General features: G+C 44.3%; 1 protein-coding gene across 5 annotated transcripts in view; it reads right to left on the minus strand.

The window, feature by feature from the left end:
- LOC144822437 (transient receptor potential cation channel subfamily V member 1-like) overlaps window positions 1–18,960 on the minus strand; it is a 238,168-nt gene that overhangs the window by 48,432 nt on the left and 170,776 nt on the right. For all 5 annotated transcript variants that reach the window (XM_078679961.1, XM_078679957.1, XM_078679958.1 and 2 more), the window contains 3 exons: window positions 18,457–18,615; window positions 17,054–17,149; window positions 15,045–15,115 (listed from right to left, as the gene is read on the minus strand). In XM_078679961.1, the coding sequence (XP_078536087.1) occupies window positions 15,045–15,115; window positions 17,054–17,149; window positions 18,457–18,615 (326 nt within the window). The remainder of the gene's footprint in view (window positions 1–15,044; window positions 15,116–17,053; window positions 17,150–18,456; window positions 18,616–18,960) is intronic.

Here is an 18,960-nt window from a genome sequence, read left to right on the forward strand (position 1 = left end):
CCAGCATTGTAGAAGGCAGGCACAGCCCTATTCAGCCCAGGTGCTAACTCCTCCCACCACTCAAGTCATTCAGCCTAGTGCTGACTCATCCATCCTGCCGGGGAGTTCCCCAGCCCCTGTCACTCACAAACCAGACAGTCAATACACAAACAGGCCCAGGCACACAGAAGGTTCAGACAAGAGAACAGCAACTTTCTAAAAGTGCTGTTCTCAAACACAGGATCTAAAAACAACCTTTCCTAAAAGATGTGTTATTAAATTCTGAGTTCAGGGATACTAGATACTTATGTCCTATCTTGTTCCTATGGGAAGAAATGCTGTTAACCACTGTAGCCAGCATCCCCCATGTTAATCTATGGAGCAAGATAGCCTTACAATAGTGAAAAACGAAAATGGCTGTAATTCACTACCAGAACATGTTACCTGCACCAGTACATGCTCTACCTTTTACATACACTGCACCCTGCCCAGGGGGGTACCTTGGGCCTTCCATAGGGGTGACTGATGTGCACAAAAAGGGAAGGGTTAGGCCTGGTCAGTGGGGACACTGACCAGGAGGACATGGCAGTTCTAAACTGCCCATAGGCACTGCAGTGGCAGGCCTGAGACACCATTTTAGAGCTACTCATGTAGGTGGCACAATCAGTGCTGCAGGCCCACTAGTAGCATTTGTCATCACCAGCCCTGGCACACCCAGTGCACTTTACTAGGGACTTCATGGTGATACAAATATGCCAAACATGTATATTCAATCAGAATAACAATTTACACAGGGAGCACTTACACTCTGGCACTGGTCAGCAGTGGCAGAGTGTCCAAAGCATCTAAACCAGCAAAAACGAAATCCAGCACAGCATCAAAAATACAGGAGGTAGAGGCAAAAAGATAGGGGAAACCACGCCAAAGATGCCAGGTCTAACAGGACCTCTGTACTGGTAGCAAACCTTGGTGTTCTGCTACTTATTGGGAGTCCACTTGGCCTACTGTTTGTTATTGGCCACATGTTGTGGTTTTACCAGGTCGATGGATACAACTCGGTTCTCCTTTTTTCCAGCAAGTGGCGGTAGTACAACTGATCTTGTCCCGTTGACAGACAAGACAGGAACTGCTTTTCTGTAAGAAGGCCCAAATTCCTTCTTTACCGCGATCTTCTCCCTGACTAGATCCCCGACTTTTGGAATCCAGACAGGTCTTGCTGGGACAGGTGGTGATTCTTCAGTGGTTGTTGGCTGTTGTTTCAACTGTATGTTGCTCAGGTCTTTTCTTGTTTTGTTTAAGTCCTGCAAAATAGCCAAACGGTCTTTGACATCAAAGGTTTTTTCTATTACCACTGAAGTCTGACTATCAAGGTCAGAGATCAACATCCTAGTTCCGAATAATAATTCGTACGGACTGAATCCCTTCAGAGAATTTCTTGGCAAGTTATTTAGACTACGTTGGACACTTATTAGATGTTTGACCCACCCAGCTCCCGAACCTAATATCCTTTCTATTATAGATTGCTTTCTGCCTTGGTTTTTTCTTTACACCATCCCATACCCTCAGGAAGGAAGTGAGAAGATTCCCGCTGGGCTGTGCTCATTTGGCCATGTTTCCCCCCCAGGCTGGTTTGCCTGAGTGAAAGAAATGGTCGAACGTAGCATGCTCTTAGCGTATATGCCATTTAGACTCGCAAATCTTGTATAACAGTACGGACGTCAGCCGAGTGCTGTGGATCTACATTATAAGTGGAAACTAGCCTGTATATGTTAATCGCAAGCCATTCTTTTTGCTGGTAATATTATCTGCCTTGATTCGACGAGGTATTAAACTGCTTCTCTCCCCTCTGCGATCTCTGTTGCAGTTTGGGCAGTTTTTTACAAACATGGTGTAGTGCAGGCTCATGCCTGGCCACCAGTACCGTGATTGTAATTCTTCCAGAGAATCTTTTAATTTAAGGTGTCTGTGACCCTCGCCCATGTGTGCGTCTGCGATTAACAAGTTTCTCCTGTCCATGTTTGGAATCACTCTATCCCCCACTCCAGGGATTCGAGCAAAAGGGACGGAGTTTGCATCGATTATGTATGTATAATTGAGTGGATAGTTGATCGGTAACGCTGAGCAGTCGCCTTTTGATGACGTTTTCACCGCCAGCAATGTTTCACCGTCAATGTATTTTAATGTACGCTTTTTTCGATCTACGGGAGCCGGTTTAGTGGCTGCCGCTGCGGCTGTTTCAGCCAATGAATTCCCTACAACGTGAACGCCATCACGTTGATGACTCAGTGAGTGTGTCACGTGAGTCTTTGGTAGTTCTTTTTTCAAAAGAGCTACTTGTTCCCAGAGCAGTCTCTGTTTTATTGGTGCATCTGTGTCATCTTTGTAACCGTTCTGAATCCATGTCTGCAAATCCTTGTTATATGCTTTGACGCAGTAATATGAATCTGACACTATAAGTGTCGGGAATTCGCGATCCGCATTATCTAGCGCCATTTTCAAAGCTATTATTTCAGTTTGTAGTTCTGAATTAGTTTCTACTGAGTGTGATTTTGTTAATAGAGGTCTTAGTTTACCTCCGCGCCACACTTCTTTTGTAATCTCACATGTGGGATTGTATGCATGTTCTCCCCACACGGAGGGTTGAGCATGTCCGTCTGTATAGATTACACAGGCGTAATGTCGTAGAGGCAGAATGTCGATTGGCAGAGGATACGTCTTTTCATATTTTAGATTTTTTAATTCTTCTAGTTCTGGATCAAAGTAGTAGTATACTTTGTCCGTTGTGATTGAATTCACCCATTGTATCCATTCTGGATCCAATGTTGTTGATGGTAAATTACACGGTGTTGTTAATGCCTCAAAGGCTGATTCAGCTGTTCTGACTGTGATATGTCTACCGTCAGCTATGTCTTTTTCTCTAGCTATTGCGGTTTGAACTGCTTGAACAATTTTTCCTTTGTTGCTGAATCTCTGTTCAGCTTTTGTGTACAAGTGTGATTTGAATGCAATTGGTACCTTCTCTCCCTCATTAGAGGTCAGGTATGTGAATCCGCATCTCCCTGGGATGACTCGGATCACAAGGTTGCGTGTATTATCACGGGTTTCTAATTTTGTCTTAATTAGCATGTCTGTTTGTAAGGATCTCAAAATTTCTGTGTGTGTTTGAGTCCAACTGGATCTTTTAAAGTCTGGTTTAATTAGATCGTAAAGGGGTTTCACCCTTTCTGCGTAATTTGCAATGTATGTTCTTCCGAAATTTAGGAAGCCTAAAATTGACTGTAGGTTTTTTAGTGTTTTAGGAGCTTGGATTACGGCACATTTCTCTAGGAAATTGTCTGCCAGGCTTTTACCTTCACTTGATAACTCATATCCTAAGAATAGGACCGTCAGATGGGCAATTCTGGACTTTTTGAAGTTGAATTTGTAACCCTCTGCAGCGAACCCAAGTATTATGGTGTTCACTCTTTTCAAGTGAGTCTCCAAGTCATCATCTGTTAAGTAAATGTCATCGACATAAGATAATGCTTCATCATCATATAGTTGTAGTAATTCTGTTACTCTCGCTGAGAATACCCCTGGGCTGTTCTTGTACCCCTGGGCTAACCGACAGAATTGTTTTTGAGTGCCATTTACTGAGAATGCAGTTAAATATCTGCTCTCTGGTGCTATGTTTTGACAAAAGAATCCATTGGAAATGTCCAAGGTTGTTTTGTATTTTTTGCGCACTATGTTATTCATTAGTGCAGCACTGTGTGAGTTTTGCACTGCAAAGGTTTTGCAACATGTGTTAAGGTGTCGGTAATCCAAAACTAGACGGTACGAATTGTCTGGTTTGGAGACCGGAAACAAAGGATTGTTCATTTGTGAGGTGCAAGTTTCAATCACCCCCTGGTATTCTAGCTGATCTAGTATTTCATTTACCTGTTTTTTAGCTTCTTGCTTAATTGGGTACTGCCTTTGTGCAGTAGGTTGTGATTTTAACTGGATTTTGTGAGGAGGAGAATCCTCATCCCATCCTACATGATTTTTATATAAAGCAGGTGCTAAGGCCACTGCCCACTTTCTAGCAAGTGTGTATTTTTTATGAATCGGTATTTGATTCGAGAAGGCAGGCATAATTACCTCTTCGCCATGAGGGCACTCCCTGACAAATTCTGGTGGCCAGTCTTTTTCAGCTAGAAGGATGTCATAGCCCTTGGATAGGTTATCCCAAAATAGTCCCCTTATTTTCCTAGTCTTATCTCCCTCTATACGTAATGTTATCTCGTATATCTTGTGGGGCTTGCTAACTCTGGTATCTGCAGTTTCCACTTGAAGGTATTCATTCGTGTCCACTGTCTCCAGATGATTCATAAGGACTTTGCGAGCTATGCTCACCTCTGCTGCGCTGTCTAGCATTGTCTGAGCCCACTCTCCGTTTTTCAGTTGTGTCCTCAGTATTCTCGGCATTGTTAACTACCTTGATACTGGCTACCTTCTTTTTTGGAAATTGTAATTTCTTTTTCAGTTGAGCAGGTTCCTTGTCTTTGGACTTGGCGTGCTCTTCTGATCGTCCTCTTCTTTCCGATTTCTGCGAGGAATTCTGAAAAGATTGAGAGGGACGTGTATCAATGTCTTGATATCTATCAGGTTTTTTAATATTATCCCTATTTCTAAGGTTATATCTACTCCCAGAGGGGTCACTCTGGGGTGACCTTTGTCTTGGGTTTGGAGATTTCTCTCTTCGCCTAGGCGACCTTCCTCTGGACTGGAATTTCTTTTCTTTAGGATTGGATTGTTTGTTTCCATCCCAGTTCTTTTTTGGTGAATTATTATTATTGTTAAAAAACATTTTTTCTGGACTTGTAGTCAGTTGCGGTTTTACTGGTATTCCACCTAGACTATCTCTGCCTAGTTCTTCATAGGATTTTTCTATGATTCTGGCAATTTCAGCTGGTTGGTCTGCTATATCTGTCTCTTTTAACCTCTGGCGGATCGCCACGTTTGCTGCTTCACCCTTTATGTTGGCTAGTAATATAGCCGAGACCTGCTTTAAGTCTTTCAGTAATTTCATACCAAGAGTTAAAGCAGGTTCTGGACCGTATTCATCTTGAATTTGTTTAAGCACATCTGGTATTACCGAAATGGATGGAACACCGTGCGTTTTTGTGTAGATGGAAGCAAAGACTGTACCCCAAGTGTCACAGTCCTCAATGTGTGGTGCGATTCCCATTGGGAGACATATAGTCAGAATCCTGTGTTTTTCCAGCGGGGTGGTGTCAGGAAACACCGCCTCTATTTGGGTAATTTTCTGTGCCAACCAGAATGGTATCTGTTCCCGTTTAGCTGGAACTTTACCTAGGCAGGATTGGATGTTCTGTGGTGTAATTTTATTTGTGTACCCCTGGTGTGGGGTCAGCTGTGGTAGTTTAATCGCTGGCTGAATTGTTGAAGTCCGCATTACATACTGAACTAATTGTCTATGAATTTTTAGTAATTGTTTCAGCTGTGTTAATAATTCAGCTGCAGGCATCCTATCGATGTCTGGATGTGGTGTGTATCCGGCTAGGACCGGCCACGTTGCTGCTCCTGGTCTTCCTAAAGGACCGAGCCTTGTAATGTGATTATTGTGTTTTAGGGCGCCATCAAATAAGAGCAAATGCTCTTGGAATTTGAGTGGTACTTCCACCTCCTCGAAAGGAGTATACGTTTCAGGAGGATCCTCTACTTTGTAATAGTGGAAGTACTTTGTTACAGCATTTGCTGCTGGAAAATGTATCCATGTATAGTATACCTCTGTCTGCCGATATTCGTGTGCCTCAATTACGAATATGACTGTGCCACCTCTAGGTGTCAGTCCATTTTCTATAAGTTTTAAGGTTATAGATCTCCTTTTGGCGACCTGGATGAGTATTATATCCGGGTCTGCTGTTTGCATGGTAGCATCAGCATCTGCTATTTCAGTAGCTAATCTAATTGCCTCTCTTTCATCATCACTCTCTGCCATTTTACAGACAGGATGGTATTATGTTTGTTTGCAGATCAGGTTTCTTATGGAGACAGAGATTAGGTGCACAATATTCTGGAACTGTTTTATCCTTCAACGTTGATTTGACCAAAAACCTTACATAGGAGTTCCCTCCTGCGAGGTTTTGGAGGATGTAACCTTTCACCCACTCCAGACGTCTTTGGAGTATTTGGGAAAAGGGGTCTGAGTGAGAAAGCACGACTGAGTTACTCTAAATGTCTTACGTTAGTTTTATCGCCCTTTCCAAACGCGTTGGGCGCCATGTAGTGTAGCTCCTATTTTCCCAATAGGCTCTGCGCATTGGAATAGTACCTACAGCAGTAAAGGCCTAGACCAGACGTTAACTAGGTCTACTACTGTCGATACTAGACTTAATTTTTGGGTTTGCCAGCTAAGCTCAGAGTTCGCTAGAAACTTTCTCGAATGTTCAAGGAAGGATTAACTCCCCTGATTAGACAAGAAGGGATTTAGTTTCTGACAACCATAGAACATGACAACTTTGCTCTCCCCTAATCAAGAGTCAATCTCAAGAGTCGTGTGAGCACAAGGCAATTATTTTACTCAGTCAGTACGTGCATTCTTAGTCTCATCAGAATGTAGAGAAAAGGAAGAGACGGGCGTGTTCAATAAAAAGGTGTTATTTATTGATCAGTCTCTTTTCTCGTACAAGAGAAATGGATCGATATTATTGCAATACTTATAGTTAAGTAAAGTGCATACATTAAAAGCAATAGTATAAAATAATACTGTAAAAACATTGATATGGTTTCTGAGCCATATGATGTTTAAAATGATTAAAATATATTTACATACACATATACATTTGACTAAACGTACTCAACTGGTGTTTCTAAATACGCCTACCCCGTGTACCTGACCTAAGTCTAATGCGTGGGCGGGAATAGAAAGTTACAGTTTAAGTTAAGTTTGTTTTTGCCAAGTGAATAACTAAAGAATTCTCTGTGAGGGGTTATTCAGTTCTGTACCTGGAAGTTAGGATGAATGAGGAATGGTATCTCTTTCTCTGCTCTCGATATTCCAGGCTGCCTGCGAGGGCTACCCGGAAGCGCCGGTGCTGGGTCTCTCGGCTTGAGATAGCAGCGCGTCTCTCAGCGCGTCAGGAAGGCGGGGCTGTTGCCAGCGGGGTCTGCTTCTGCTCTCGGCTTCGGCAAGTATGGCTGCTCCGTCTTGTCACCACGTGTGTGTTTGCATAGGGCAAGGTCGGCAATATTTATACCTTAAAGGTGCCGGGATTGACGTAAGGATGGACATAGGTACGTCAATAAAGATGTCATACGACTTGCTCGTTAGCACATTCTTTACTAAAGTTCTCTGTGAAATCAAAACAATGGCCGCACGGGTTATCCAGGTTGTCATAGGTTTGATTTGTTATGAGAACGTCGTATGCCTTATCAGGGGCTGGAGGAATGTCGCTTGTCTAATTAGATCTCAAGCGTTATGACCTAATCAGATAACACGTTCCTGTGCCGTAGTGTGACTGCGTCAGATAACGGTATCTGCATCATGGGGGATTTCTTGCCTCATGGGCTGACTGTTAGTTAACTAGATAGTTAGTTTAACCAGAATAGGGTCAGGAATAGGGGGATCGATTCAGAACCTATAGAAATACACGACAAGAGTACGGAAGATGCCCCTGACCCGGCTGGAGTAGTGAGCAGGGCACAGCGGGTACGCAAGCCCCGGGTCGCACATGTGGTGGCCCGGGCCAGAGATACAAAATGGCGGAGCGGAGAATCTGCGGACGATTGTGAGCATACCGGCGGCTGTCTGCTGCAGTTCTGGACCGTCCTCCGGATCTGCGATCACCAGCGAAGAGGCACGGAATCTGAGCAGTGAGAGTGCAGTGGGGTGAGGCCTTACTATCGGCAGCCATAAGACGCGGGAGGCAGTTGGGGGCAGCATAAAAAGTGTGGTGGGCTGCGCTGAAGCAACGGCGGCTACTGGCCGCAAAAGAGACTGGTGCTGGTACTAGGCTGTGAATTGATCGTGCCAGGACTGCGCGCTCTGCCGTGTGGGGAACACTGTTTATGGAAAAGACTGCCGCTCAAAGCCCACAGTTCTCTGCAAGTACCGGTGGGCCCGGGGCCTGGTGAGACACGTACCCCCGCAGAATAAATGAGCAGAGAACTCTGCATGATACGCAAATAAGGGGCATATAAATTGAGGCAGTAGAAGCGTGGGGCACAATAGTGGCATAGCGGTTCAGTGGCCTGGAGGATTTACATCACTGGCATCAACGAAGTCACACCACGGAGCGGGGTGCATATGATCTTACATAAGTGGCGCATATACAATCAGGCACACAGAGAGGGCGCCAATACATATAAGCGTCTGGTGGAGCGAGCAAGCGGTTGGCGGCCTTATTGATTATAGCGCTGGGTACGAGCAGGCAAAATAACGCCAACACGCACAATACGAGTCCGCCATATTATGTAAGAAGAGGTGTTACGTTCTACAAAGCTGAACGCTTAAAACAGTCGCATCAGAAAATAAGGGAAGCACAACGGCGGCCTCATTGCGGAAGGGGAGCGATTGGCCACGACTAGCAGCCATAATGGGGAAACCAGACACGCGTCAGCCTTGCCTCACATTTGAAGCTAAGAAGGGAACCAGACAACAGTCACTAGAGGAGGAGGTCGGCGCAGTCGGAGGCACTCAGGGTCACCAGTCAGATGCGGGCAATGATCTGACATCTATGCTCACAGAGGTATGGCAGGGATTTGCCAAGATGGATACGCTCACGACGCAGATTGATGCGATAGCCCATAAACTGGAGGGGCATGAAACAAGATTAAAGGAGCAACGAATATCGGACACAGAGGACACAGCGACTCACCTGCAGAAAACTGTCATGCAGATGGATAAACTTTTAAAAATCATAGCTGCCAAGAATGAGGACATAGAAGCACGCAGTAGGTGGAATAACGCTCGAATTTTGGGAGTTCCAGAGAGCGCGAATACAGGCAGAATGGAGGACAATGTGGAAAATTACTCAAGGAGGTGATAGGAGCAGAATTTTTGTCCCCGCGATTCATCGTCGAGAGGGCCCACAGGGCACTCGGCCCCAAGCCACCTCCTGGAAGTACACCTAGACCTATAATCGCGCGCCTCCTAAACTATAGGGACAGGGACACAGCTCTATGTTTGGCAAGGGAGAAAGCGGAGCTGACATACGATGAAGTGACTTTCACCATGTTCCCAGATTTTACGTTGCATGTCCAGGAAGAAAGACGGAAGTTTATCCAGGTGAAGCAGAAACTAAGGGCTGCTCAAATTGCATATGCATTACTCTATCCAGCACGGCTGCGTATCAACTACTGGGGGGCACACAGAATATACACTATGCCTCAACCCTCAACAAGTGGAAGATTTTCTAAAACAGATCAAGAAACAAAAGCGTACAACCCCAGATCCAGAAGGACACTTAGCAACACAAACATCGGATGTAGAATAGTGTGGAAAATGCTTGAAGCTTGCTATCTTGCTACTAATCCCATGCTCCACGTGAGTGAAGAAGTGCTGCAAGGTGCAGCACAACATTGAACTCAGGATAAGCCCGTTCATTGAACTTATTATGGCTATTACGATATGGATATGGAGAAGGACGTAAAGTAATGGACCACCCAGACACCCTCATCACTCATCCAGGAGAAAGGGCGGTAATGTTGATTGCCTGAAGGAGTGAGAGGTAATCGTGTGCCACCCAGCAGAACATCCCCACACGGGTGTACCCCGCAATTGTTCTACTTGGACCTACCTGTTTTAACCTAGGATGGGGGTAGTTGGCATGATTTGGATGCTTCAGTGGGAGGGGTGAGGCATGGCAGGGGTTGGTATTGGCAGGCATGCTCTAATTGGATGTACTGAACCAACACAACGGCAGCGGACTGACATTGTTGCATTGAATATATTTGCATGTAGTAGGATGGGAAGGAGAGATAGCTAGGCGTGATGACTGTACATTAAGAGTACTATCATGGAACCTCAGGGGCTTGGGGGACGCGAGAAAATGTAGGCAGATGTTGGCATACCTAGACAGGCAACAGATACAAATTGCTGTGTTGTAGGAGGTGCACATGAATCCACATTCTCCCAGCATATTTGCCAGCAAATGGGCAAGCATACGGCTATTTGCTTCCTATTCTTCTTACGCCTGGGGCACAGCCATAATGATTAAAAATCAGACGCCGTTTTGAGTTAATGGGAGCGCTGGAAGATCCGAATGGGAGGTATGTTATAGCATGGGAGAGGCTGGGTGGAGAGACAGTAACATTGGCAAATTGCTATGGTCCCAATATAGACAACTCTGAATTTTATACGACGGTATGGGGTAAGATTCTCGTGGTAGGGTCCACTCATTTAATATGGGGGGGATTTCAATGTGGCCTTGAACCCGTCTCTTGACAGGTCTAACCCACAGACGCACCACTATAACCACTCACAGGAGGTAATGTGGGGAATTGTGGAGGAGGGCGGACTAATAGATAGCTGGCGCCATACTCATCTCCAACTTAAAGAGGGCACCCACTTCACATTGTACACAGGTTCATGGGCACGCATAGAACATTGGAGGTGGAAAGCTACATGGGGGACATAGCGCTAGGGTGGTTAGGGGATACACAAAGGGAATTCCTCAGTCTACCATTTGAGGTCGATGAGATCAGAGAGGCAATCATGCAACTCACCAATGGAAAGACACCAGGGTTAGATGGTCTTCCTGCCGAATTTTATAAGAGTTACATAGACATAATGGCACCGGTCCTTAAGGAGGTGTATGAGGAATCCCTGGAAGTTGGCATACTCCCCCCCTCAATGAGGGAGGAGATGGTTACATCTTTATTGAAGCATGGAAACCCCCCAGCTCTAGTGATTCATACAGACCACTGTCTCTGATCAACTGTGATTCAAAAATACTGGCCAAAGTATTAGCTAACCGCCTGACTCTGCTTCTAGATAAGCTAGTGTTGCCCGATCAATTGGGCTTTGTCCCCGGCATGGCCAATTCCCATAATCTCCGTACTTTGTTTTCTTTAATACAGACGGTAGCGCCTGAACTCCATCTAGCAGCAGTCTTTCTAGACGCCACTAAGGCGATTGACTCTGTAGAAGGGGGATTATTTATTCGAAGTGTTGCAGCGCATGGGTTTTCCGCAGATCTTTGTTTCTTGGATAAACTTATTGTACAATCAACCAACGGCTAAAGTGTTAATTAATGGTCACAAGTCCTCTGCACTTTGCATCTCGAGGGGTAACCGACAGGGGTGCCCACTATCCCCACTTTTATTCGCTATAGTAGTTGAGCCGCTGGCCTGCAGGCTTCGTCAATGTCATCAGGAAAAGGCATTCCGCTTTTGCCTACGTCAAATCTTGATTTCGCTATATGCGGATGACATGACATTATATGTCAGGGATCCTCAGCAGAATATTAATCCCCTCCTGCGGGAATTTATAGTTTTTGGGAGATTGTCTGGTGTTAGCATCAATTGGGGGAAGTCTAAGGTCTTCCCTCTCACGCCAGCGGTTCCCAAATTCCAACTTGACTTCCCCTTGGAATGGTGCGATACAGACCTTTGATATTTAGGCATACAGGTGACTAGGAATAGGGAGGAGACGATACAACTCAACTATGGTATAGCTCTCACGAAATTACACAACAATGTCACACATTGGATTTCGCTTCCTCTGTCACTGGCGGGTTGCGCCTCCCTTATAAAAATGGTTTTGCTTCCACAACTTTTACATCTATTTTTAAACATACCCTATCATACTGGTTCCTATTTGTTTTAAAACTCTTCGGGCTGAGCTGACTAGATTACTCTGGGGAGGGAAACAACCTAGGTTCAATTAGAAGACCTTGACTAAGCCATATGACCAGGGTGGATTTGACATACCAGATTTTTAAATATATATTACTTGAGTGCCCAGGCACAGTATGCCTATTACTGGATATACCCCCCTAGATATATGCCACAGAGAGCCAAGGAAGACTGGCTCGTGGATTCTATACCGCTAAATGGCATTATACATGGACCCAGATGGACGCATACAACACCTCCAACTGTGGTCACAAGCACGGTGGATGCATGGCAGTGTATAACAGAAACTCTCTCAACCCATTCTCAACTCCTCTCAGTTGCCCTTGACGTATCACCCTGCCATATCTTTGTTAAAGGAAAAGGGGTTTAAAAATCTATGCACATGTATACATGTCACTATATGGGGTGACCTATTTCAAGAAGGAAAGTTTCGATCCTCAGAACACCTCTTTCAGGGGATACAACCTACCCCGATAGACGTATTCCTATATGTCTGACTGAGACAAGGAATGAAAGCGGTTCTCCCGGATTTCCCAGGAGAGCCAGCAAATCTCGTCCCATTACACAATATGCTGGGATCCACAGATGGGAAGCATCTAGTGTCCCAACTATACAAATGCATCCACGCTCAACAGGAGAATGTCCCGAGTCCCGCACGTGCACATTGGGCAGAGGAACTAGGGTGCGAGATAACGGATGAGCAATGGGATTATTGCTATACACAAACCTCGCAAATCTCTGCTAGCTGCAGATTGCGGGTCATACATTTCAAGTTCTTACAGCGTTTGTACTACACACCAGCCAAAAAATATTGCTTTCGCTTACAAGATCATGACAGATGCGATAGATGTGGTAGGGAGGGGGCAGGTTTTTTACATCTCGCATGGGAGTGTTCAGCAGTGCAGGAGTTCTGGGACTAATTTTATGAAGCGCTTGGGAAAATGATAAATAATACACTCGAAAAAGATCCCATGATGGCCCTTCTCAGCTACACAGAACAGATTCCCAACTCCTCTCGAAAGTTCATAGCTATGTCGCTGTTACTTGCTAAACGCAAAGTTGCTTGTAGATGGGGTAAGGGCGGGCCCTAAGTTCAAAGACTGGTTAGCAGATATATTGTACTGCCAAATACAAACAACTACATATGCGGAAATCCTTCCACGGGCGTCCAGACCGAAAGACATATGGGGACCCCTTCAAGGTTACTTACTCCAGTGTGACTCGGAAGAGCTAGATGCCACTCCAGCAGATAACACATGATGGAAATGAGATGCCCCCTCGTTGCCTGTCCCATTTTGAAGTGTAGCGTAATTGGGGTTACTTGAGTTGGGAGGTGGGAGATGCAGGACCTACAGCTCCCCGTACTGGATTGGTCGGGTTCAAGGCAGACATGTGCCACTGCTGCTCCTGATTCTTTTTTTATGAATGTCACACCTTGAAATATGGTCCATTATTAATATGTGTCCTGCTAGATGTAACTTGGTTATTGTCTCTTGCATGTAATAGTGTCGGAAGATACTGTCTATTTGGAATGTATGACCTGCCACATGGTTATGGTAATGCACTGTTAAGCTCTACAACAAAATCAAAAAATAAATTACATTGTGGGTGACTCGGGAGGATGAGCAGGGGGTCTTTCTTGCAAATCTAGTCACTGTGAATACAAGCTGTGTCGAACTGCATGTGAGTGGCCAGCATTTGTTTATATATTAAACTGAAAAGGCGGAATTGCATCACAGAAGGTGTCATGCCCAACGCAAAGTTATCTTTAGAGATGTTAATAGGTGGGAATGTTAACATTAGGAAGTAAGTGAACACCTACAGTAAAGTAGTCCCAAACCAGCAAGGGGCCGACTCCACAGCCTTTAAGTCTGACGTCTCATCCATAAAGAGTTAATGACCAGTTCATCTCTGGTTGTCAGAACTATGGACCTCAATTATGGGGTTTTGGCATAAGCCACCTTGCTGCGCTGCCCTACGTCAAACTGAAAGGTCAGGAACGCACTGTATTTATCCAATATAGTGCATTCCGGTCCTTTCCTCCTACGTTGGTGCAAGGGTGCCTGTGATGTTGGTAGGATTGTTTTTGTGCCGAATGATGCCGTTTTCAGCACAAAACAATCCTGACAGGCATTTTCCTCTTTCTGTGGGTGCTGCAGACTGGAGCCTCACCGAAAGAGGAATAAATGAGGAGAAATAAAGTTATTTGTCCTTGTAACGTCACACCTTGGGAAGTTTAAGGTTTTGGCACATCCCCAAGTATACATGGTCCTAAATCTGAGAAGGCGTCAAAATCAATAGGTGCTGTATGGGAATACTCACTGCAATGCCCATGAAACGCCTCCAGAGCGCAGAGTAAGGCAACGTAGCAATTTGCATTGCCTTGTCTTGCTCCATATCCATCAGGCAATTCAAAGTCACACAAAGTGGCTTTACGTGGCCTCATAAATGATTTCAAGGTTTACTCCCCCACAGCATCAGAAAAAGTGATACTACAGCTGCGCAAGGGGGTCATTTATAATCACCCAAGTGTGTGTGTGGTGTGCATGCTGTCCATGTGGGCATGAATAGCTGTAGGTATATGTACATGGGCACATGTATGTCTCCCAGTTTGTGTATGTGAGTCTGTAAAGGTATTGGCATGTGTGTACATTGGCACCAGTCAGCGTATTTTTCTGTAGGCATATGTGCACGCATGTGTGTTCTTCGTCAATGTGGTGTTTGGGTGATGTTTGTGTGCACTATACAAAATCAACACCTGTTGTTTTTGCCAATGCTTGGTTATGAAGTATGTGCTTTGGCTAAGTTTTAAAAGAGGGAAGGGGTTGGATCTCTCTCCAAAAACCCATAAATAGGAAAAAAAAACTGAAAAAGCAGCGTAGTAACAGAGCAATATGGGAATTTGCATGTACCGTAGACTGTGTCACGTGTCCTAGGGCAATGAAGGAAATGGGCCATCTGGCTGCTGTTTGAATTATAAAATACAACAATAAGCTGAGTCCAGTAGGACCCTCGGGTCTCTAGCCCTGCTGTACCATTGGAAGCAATGACGTTGGAATTAGCCTCTACCCGTCTAACTCCTGTTGCAATGCGTGTTTACGCCGTATATTTTCAGAAAAAAATTACCTGCCGCAATAAGACTCATGTGGAGTTATAAAATGGACCATAAGGTACTTAGGTGTCAAAATATGTTTATATGTATAATAGCATGTTTGACTTACAATAGAACTTCAAAATACCCGTCGATAATCATCATCTTCAATGAGGGACGTCTTCGCCAGAAGTACACGATCTGTAAGAGAGAGTGAAACAGCGACATCTTATGGTAGCATGGATAAATATGATTTCTGCTAAGCATCGCTTTTAGGTAAACTAATAACAGAAATCTGATTTGAGTCTATTTGGTCAGTTAAGCATTTCTCCCATAATGTTATAATTGAGTTCCCGACAATGATACTTTAAATTAAAACAACAGCATGAGTAATGGAGACCACAACTCTCAGCTCAAAGAGGGCCAACTCCAGTAGAGCCAATGCAGTGGCGTAGCAAGGTGAGGTGGTACCCGGTGCGGAAAATTTCTTGGCACCCCCTCTGCATTGAGTTCAGCCGCATTTCATTGCGTTTGTTGATGGAATTATAAAGTTTCAATACGTACATATTTTTGCCATTTTGTCTCCAGCGGCGTAGGAAGGGGGGTGCGGGCCACCCTGGGTTTCATCAGTGAGGGGGGTAACAAAATGGCAAAACTATGTACGTATTGAAACTTTCTGGTTCAGTCAACAAATGCAACGAAACGCTGCTTAACTTGACGCGGGGGAGAAAAGAAATGTTCTGCACCGGGTACCACCTGACCTTGCTACGCCACTGTTTGTCACCCCCCCCCCCTCAGTGATGACAGCCGGGGCGGCCTGCACCCATGGCACACCCCTTCCTACGTTGCTGAGCCAATGAGCGAAGCTAAATTACGTTTTACAGTGCTGGGAACGATGAGGTAAAAACTAAGGACCATATTTATGAAGATGTAACGCAGCAAAGCAAGTCGCCTTGCTGCGTTGCGATATGTGACATGAAAAGGACAAGAATAAGCCAAATTTAGGATTACATGGAGCATTCCTGTCTTTTCCCAGCGCTGGCACACAATGTGCTGACTAGCACAAACATAGGCACACTTGCACCATGGTGCAAGGGCACCTGCGTCGTTCGCAGCATTGTTTTGTGCAGGAAGTGGCACCTTTCTGCACAAAAACAATTCCCTGAGGCATTTTCCTCTTTCTCCGTGTGCTGCACACATACTGCACACATAGAAAAAGGAAATAACGAGGAGAAATAAATATATATATCCTCGTAACTCCTCCCCTGGGAAGGCATAGATGTTTTGGCACATTCCCAGGTCTACCACTAATGGTGAATCTGGGAATGCGTCAAAATCCATGGATTTGGCTTGGGAACACCCACACACCACCTATGGAACACCTCCTTAGGGCACAGTAATGCAAAGCAGCGATTTACGCTGCATTGAGTTCCTTTACATTTATGGCCACTCTGGGCAACCAAGGGGGACTTGTGTCACTTGATAAATCGCATCTCGAGGATTGCGTCACTTTTGAACCCCATTTCGTGGCACAAATGGGATGCAACCCCTTATTAAATATAGCTCTAATTTCACAACAAGTGGCATCACATAAACATTTCGTTCTCAATGGTGTTGCAAGGAGGGACATTACGGAGCCGCTAACCCAGATTAAGTCACAGGAAGTGGAGAAAAATCAAGCAATAGTGGGCCGGGCTGGCCGTAGCGGGCACCAGGCATTTTCCTGGTGGGCTGCCACGGTGGGGGCCGGTTTTGGGCCCCTGGGGGCACTTTTTTTTATAGGACGGGTTTAAAATACCCCAGATGGCAAATTTCAAACTTGACAGGGGCGCTTCATCCCTAATCTCAGCCTTGACATGGTTGGTACTTCATCCCATGGCGATATATCATGATGTCCATGAGAATTGCATAGTGAATGGTCATCTGGAAAGTGCCATTCTGAAGATCATGATTCTAGTAACTGACATGACGCCCGGCCAGGAAATTGCAGTGCAAGTTCCCAGGATTGCAAATGTGATGGGGCTCTACGAATCTGAGACTGCAACAATATTATATTAGCATGTATTGTGAGTTACAGAAGGTGGGATTTTCAGTTCCCACCACCACAAGTAAGGGATTTCAACAGAAGAATAGACATACCTGTGAGATGAAGAGGTAGATACCGCCAAGCATTATCAGGATTTCTCCTAGAAAACGGAAGACACCTTTTGCTGTTTTTTCCGGTGCGAAAGGAGGCTGAGAAATACAATAACATAGTATATTTTGGTGATTATCTACAAGGGGCTTCAACAGCCAGAAATAGGGAAAATAAAACAATTCACGCCTGCTATAAATCAACCTTAGTGCATTTGTCCGATTAGAGTTTTTCTATGTGTTTTGCTCATTTGAATCTTAACCTGCTATTTGTCAAGGGTGTCTTTTGTCACCACATCCAGACAAAAACTTCCAAAAATGCTGTAAGCGGAAAGTTTGCAGTATAATCGATTTTTCATCAAAACAAATACCATTATCAGCACTCCGTATCAAAATGTATTTAATGGCACACACTTTGAGAACATATCATGCATATGTTTTAGCAACACGTAAAGCGTTTTCATCAACCACTCTTGTTATTAATGTAGAATATATAAAATGAATAAATAAAAACATCCACCAGTTGATTACAAGAATACAACCCTAAAAAAAATCTGACATGACAATTCTGAAAAATAATAGTTATTTCTCATCTAAGATTTAGAACTAAAATCTGAAAGTATATTGTGTTTATGGTTGGGAAAGAATACAAAGAAAAATGAAAGGTCCCGAAGCCGACCGTAATTTGTAATCGTGGAAACGAAACACGTGAGCTGACTGTAAAATGTTCTGACTATTAATGTTATGAGCTAGAAAGGGAAACCTTTCAATACGTTGTTTCATTTGTTTACCCAATTCTTATATGTTTCTTACTGGCATTAACTACTCACTACATTTACTGCCTTACTAAGGGTCATGGGATGCAGAGAATGTATGGCAAACACAGATGTAATATATATGATTAATATATATAAATTAATACAGCATCTATGTTTACATCATAAAGCTCATGAAAGTGAATTTGAGCAAAGCATTTTAAAAAAGGAAATGTAACTATAGTCGAAAAACAGCAATCCTAAACTGGAATATACACAAGCTCCAATCCAGTGACATCTATGAGGCCTTTTCTTTAACGATTCCCATTCTGCAGGGACTACATTTATCTAGAAAGCTGGCAGAGATATGCCACTGAGCACCAGATCTGGTTCTTTCTGAAACCCCTTCCATATGCTTGACAAAGGAGGACCTTGAGCACTGATTAGTGGCACCACCCACTGAATTAAAACTTATGCAGTGGAAGCAAGATGGCTCCTTATCAACCACGCTTCTTTCATAAACTGTTACCAATGGTATAGTCTTTTCCCTATCAAACTGAGCATTACTTTTTTGACTACATTAAAGGCCAATGAAGGGGGTTATGGGTGTGGGCATCATCAATAAAAAATAATAAGAATGAAGAAATCTGTTACCTTTCCAGTGAGAGGCCTGTTATAGGCAACCACCGTGAAGATCAGCATGTAAAGAACGTAAAGCAAGAACTTAACGTAGAATATCGGTCGCGCAAACGTTTCCCACTTTTCTTGAAGGAGTTCATTGATTGGCTCCAAAACAATCATTTTGTGGCGATTCTGTAGAGGGAGGAAAATAGATATTTAGTTACGGTTTAATCACATTTTCTGCATGAAGAAGTGAGTCTAATTTAAAATGTTGCGTATTGTTTGGGAGATATTTTGCTTGGATGAATCAACCTTGGCTTGACCTGACTTGATTTGGCCTATCTTAGTTGGCCTGGTTGGGCATGACTTGGATTGCTTGGGTAGAGCTGCCCTGGCTTAGCTTGGCTGGTCGGCTAGCTTGGCTTGCCTTCTCTTGGCGTGACATTGCCTAGAATGGTTTGAACTCGCTTTGACTGGCATATTTTAGGTTGGTCTTTGGATACCTTGGTTTGGTAGGCGGCATATAGCATATATATA

This window comes from Lissotriton helveticus, chromosome 3_1 (assembly GCF_964261635.1).
Source record: "Lissotriton helveticus chromosome 3_1, aLisHel1.1, whole genome shotgun sequence".
Taxonomy (NCBI): domain Eukaryota; kingdom Metazoa; phylum Chordata; class Amphibia; order Caudata; family Salamandridae; genus Lissotriton; species Lissotriton helveticus.